Genomic DNA, 4,975 nt, shown 5'->3' with positions numbered 1-4,975 from the left:
AGGCCCTCTAGCCTTATCCCACTTTACACATCATCATCCATGTGGCACTCCCTTTTCCACTCTTTTGGTCAACACTCACACACCATTCAATATTACATGTGGCATTCCTATCTTGCCACAATATCTTGTACCTCTAGGGTGCTTTCCCACATACACACAACACCACGATTACATCTTTCAACAGGCCTATCCCCCAGGCGAGTCATTAGTGTCCACCACCTCACTAGATGAGCTCGATATCTCAATATGTGTGTGTACATACATATATGTGTGTGTGTGTGTGTGTGTGTGTGTGTGTGTGTACATATATATATGTATATACACAATATATATGTGTATATATACATACATATATATATGTGTGTGTGTGTATGTGTGTGTGCATATATATATATGTATATATACATATATATACATATATATATATGTATATATATATATGTGTGTGCATATGTATATGTATATATACATATATATGCACACACATACACATACATGTATATGTATATACATATATGTGTGTGTGTGTGTGTGCGTGTGTGTGTGTACACATGCGCACACACATACACACATATGTATGTATATATAAATGTAAATAAAACCACACACACATGCATATACACACATGCATATATATATATTATTTATATAAACACACACACACACATATATTTTTTATTTTTAAAATCTACATATATTTTTTGTTTTTAAAATCTACTTTTATTCTCTATCTCTCTCTTTACATCCATCTCTCTCTCTCTCTCTCTCTCTCCCTTCCAAGGCCTACCCCCATCTCACTCTCTTTATGTCTCACTCTCTCTCAAACCCACACACACACACACACACATGTACGCACATGCATGCACACACACACACACACATCCACACATGCATTAATGCAAAAGCACACTCTCTCCTCCCACACACAATCTCTCACACATAGAAATTATCTCTCTCTCTCTCTCTCTCTTTCACACACACACACACACTCTCTCTCTCTCTTCTTAACACACACACTCCCTCTCTCTCTCTCTTTCACACACACTCCCTCTCTCTCTCTCTCTTTCACACACACACACTCTCTCTCTCTCTCTCTTCTTAACACACTCTTATAAGCTCTCTCTATCTTTGTCTCTCTCTCTTACATACATGCACACACACGCATGTACACACACCCACTCTCTCTCTCTCTCTCTCTCTCTCTCTCTCTCTCTCTCTCTCTCTCGCACACATATAAATAAATGTGCACACATATATATAATTTTAATTAATTAAATCTTATATATAATGTCTCTTTCTCTCTCTTTGTTAACCTAAACATACTACCTTGCACACAAGAGAGGGAGAGAAGAAGAGAAAACAACCATGCAAGGATCGATTCGGAGAATAGCACTTAGCTAACCCTAATGAGTGTTAACTTCCTTGTGTGTGAGGCCGCTAGGGGCTCACTCCACCACCACATGTGTCACCCAAGTGGAGATTCACAAGCTAGGTGAAGAGCAAAGAAGAAGGGAGCTATGGAAAGTTCTACCTTCACTCAATGCCAAAATGCATGTAAGAGTGATCTTGATGGAAAGACAAGAGAAGGAAGTAGAAAAGAGAAGCTAGATTAACACCATCCCTACCATGCGTACACAACAATCAAGCAAGCAAGCATATACAAGACAAGCAAGTAACCACAAGATTAAGAGAGAGAGAGAGAGAGAGAGAGAGAGAGAGAGAGAGAGAGAGAGAGACTCAATTGAGATAAATGGGATTGCCCCTTTTCATATTCCATAAAATGTCTTATATACATGAGCTCATTTTGTACAATGGCTAACCGCCCATTTACAATTGGGGCCCAAAACTAGCTTTCAGCTCTATGTACATCTAGCTCATTCCTACGATCGGCATTACACTAGCCGTAAGCTAAGTCATCCCATATTCTTTTATCAATAAGCACTTCGCGCGGTTACAAAAAAATAAGTTACAAGAAGCGTGACCACACTTGAAATGATGTTAACCGGAGTGGTTAACACTCTCTCTCTCTCTCACACACACACACACATGCATCCTCTCTCTCTCTCTCTCTCTCTCTCTCTCACACACACACACACACACACACACACACATGTACACACCCACACTTGTACTAATGCAAATACACACTCTTCTTCTCCCACACACACTCTCACACATAGACTTCTATATCTTTGTTTCTATCTATTTGTTTGTCTCTCTCTCTCTCTCTCTCTCTCTCACTCTCTCACTCACACACAAATATACACACTCTCTCTCATCTCATACATACTCTCCCACATATAGAAACTCTCTCTCTCTCTCTCTCTCTCTCTCTCTCTCTCACACACACACACACACACACACATGCACGCGCACACACACACACACCCTCACATGCACGTGTGCATGTACGCACACACACTCTTTCTCTCTCTTACACACACACACTCTATCTCTCATATGCGCGCGTACACACATGCACACACAAACACACATGCACGCACACATGTAAATATTATATTATCTATAATATTATGTTTTATTATATATCTATATATACGTGTATTCATAAAAATAAATAAACACACATACACATATAATTTTAATTAATATTAAATTTTAATCGATGGGGATGCATGGTGAGATGTGCTCACTCTTAAATAAATGTATCTTATGTACAATGTCTTTTGTCCGTTCTTTACAATGAGAGAGAGAAAGAGAGAGATGGCTACACTTTGAAGTTTTTATCATGAAGCTCACCTTTTAAGAGGGAGGGCCCTATTTTTCTCTTAAGAAAATCATTAGGTAAGAAGGGATAACTCTCCTTTCAAAAATTGAAATGACATGAGATAAGAAAGTTCAAATTTGAGAAAGGGGAAGGGAGATGGATAGCGAGAATGACAAGTGGTAGGGGGGGGAAAAAAAATAAAAAGAGCATTGAAGCTAAGTGTGAACCAAAGTTTCATTGAAAGATATGAGATTCAGATTCAAAATTGCACCCTTTCCAAAAACCTTCTTTGTGGGTGCCCCCTTTTCTCTCCTTCTCTCCTTTTTCCTATTCTCAAACTCTCCCTCTCCTTTGGCCACGTGGATCCTCGGGCACTCGTGCTTTTACTTGTGTATAGATAGATAAGCCCCTTCATCATATATTTTCCAATTGATAGATGTACGACTAGAAAAACGAGCGACCTTTACACATTTCTCTCCCGAAAAACACCAGATGTCACCAATGTTTTAGGGCGGGCGGGAGATACACGGGGGCATCTCCCTAAAAATTCAGATTTCATGGCCAATTTCCAGTTTGATGTGTAAAGGCCCTAAGAAATCTTAAGTGATCCTTTATCCGTCCCCCTAAGAAATCTTAAGTGATCCTTTATCCGTCCAAGTGTGAAGGGAAGTCGGCCGTCCTAAGTGTGTACACTGTAAAGGTCGTACACTTCACACTGTCTGCTAGCTACGGCTCTCCATTACGGGTTATGATCAGCATGGTCTAATCGGCTGCAGCTATGGAAAGCAGAGAGTCTTCTCTGTTTTCTAGTCTCCCGTCACGCTCCAGCGGTACATTTGATGGCGATCAATGGGTTCCTGTGGGCAAGTTCTGGGACGAGGTGAAGGTGAAGAAGGAGAAGAGGGCGCCATGGCTGCGATGGCGAGAAGACCGCGGTAGAGGACGCAAGAAGCTGGAACTCGGCCCTGGCGGAGGTGCAGGTCAGTAAAGATTACCTCTCAACATCTCGACTTTAAGGTTTCGTCCAGGGTTCAGGATTACGGTTTGTTCCCTTTTTAGGGTTAGAATTTTTTTGTGTTAGAGGTATTCTGTAGGGATAGGGTTTCTTTTTTGTTTTCAAGGGTCTCATCTTGTGTTGTTTTTTCCCCATCCCCCTACTTCGTATATGCTTTCCACATACATGGATGTATATGCTAGGGTTAGGGTTTTTTTCTTCTACAAATGTGGGAATTGTTCAGCTGTCAGGATTTGATCTAGGATCTAGGATTCTTACAGTGTTGGACTTGTTTAAGATATATCTAGGGTCAGGATTTGATCCAGGATCTAGGCTTTCTTACAGTGTTGAACATGTTTAAGATATATCTAGGGTTAGTATCCCATCTAGGAGTAGGGTATTGAATGTACCTTCTATGCACACCATTGCAGGTATTGGGTGTGGTGCAGGAATAGGATTTGGCTTGGTGGGAGGAGCTGGCATTGGAGCTTGGCCTTGGAACAACCTGAGAGTGGTCTTCGGGGTCGGCTTTGGCTGCGGCGTAGGCATAGGGTATGGCTTTGGCCATGGCATCGGCATTCTGTGGGATAGGAAACTGCCCAAGTCTTCTAATGGAAAGGTTGTGGTCATTGAGATTTGAACAACCTTGATTTCGGTGGCATGCTTCATCATTACTGCATCTCTGCAGGAATACTTCTTTGTTTGACAGAATATTGTGTGAGCTGTCCTACTCTCATGGTGCTAATACTGATAGGAGCTCCACATTACCACAATTCTTTATCTTCTCTTCCTACCATTGCAAACTGGTGTCACAATCACTAGTGTTACCAAGGTGCATCAATGGCAAGACGGTCTTGTATCATGCTGAGTTATCCGGTGGTTCTAAAGCGAGGCTTGTTATGGCCAGGAGGCTTTTCAATGGCATGCCTAACGATGCCTTGCTTTCTGAGTATTGTTGTCCTTGCAACACAAGAGTTCTACTTATGGTGGAGCTTTCCCCAAACGTTAGTGAATCAATCAAACACCTTAATTAATGGCGAATTATCTTGTCTCAAGTGCTCCAATTGGTGCAGCTGGTGGTGTTAGATCATATTGAAATCATAGTTTAGGTCAGTAGATAAATGTATACAAAATCCATCATGAGATGATAGGCCTTCTTCAATTGAGTTTCCTTATATTTTTGGGTGTTTTAGTTCCATGCATTGCATTGAAATTAATCTTTGAGCCTGTTGTGAAAGCATATCACGTTGATG

General features: G+C 41.0%; 1 protein-coding gene across 2 annotated transcripts; it reads left to right on the top strand.

Annotated features, from left to right (window-relative positions):
* The first annotated feature begins 3,338 nt into the window (after nt 1-3,338).
* On the top strand, nt 3,339-4,770 carry LOC147607620 (uncharacterized). Of its 2 annotated transcripts, none has more exons than XM_086790584.1 (2): nt 3,339-3,708; nt 4,154-4,770. In XM_086790584.1, exons 1-2 carry the CDS (start codon nt 3,507-3,509, stop codon nt 4,360-4,362), a joined length of 411 nt encoding a protein of 136 aa, XP_086646710.1. In that variant the 5' UTR covers nt 3,339-3,506; the 3' UTR covers nt 4,363-4,770. The 2 variants fall into 2 exon arrangements, with proteins under 2 accessions (XP_086646710.1, XP_086646711.1); XM_086790585.1 differs by having other exon boundaries at nt 3,372-3,708; nt 4,172-4,770.
* The last annotated feature ends 205 nt before the right edge of the window (nt 4,771-4,975 follow it).

This window comes from Cibotium barometz, chromosome 55, assembly GCF_041138505.1.
Source record: "Cibotium barometz isolate CiBa-2024 chromosome 55, ASM4113850v1, whole genome shotgun sequence".
Taxonomy (NCBI): domain Eukaryota; kingdom Viridiplantae; phylum Streptophyta; class Polypodiopsida; order Cyatheales; family Cibotiaceae; genus Cibotium; species Cibotium barometz.
The sequence above is the reverse complement of the archived record's forward strand: the minus strand, read 5'-3'. Positions and strand labels throughout refer to the sequence as shown.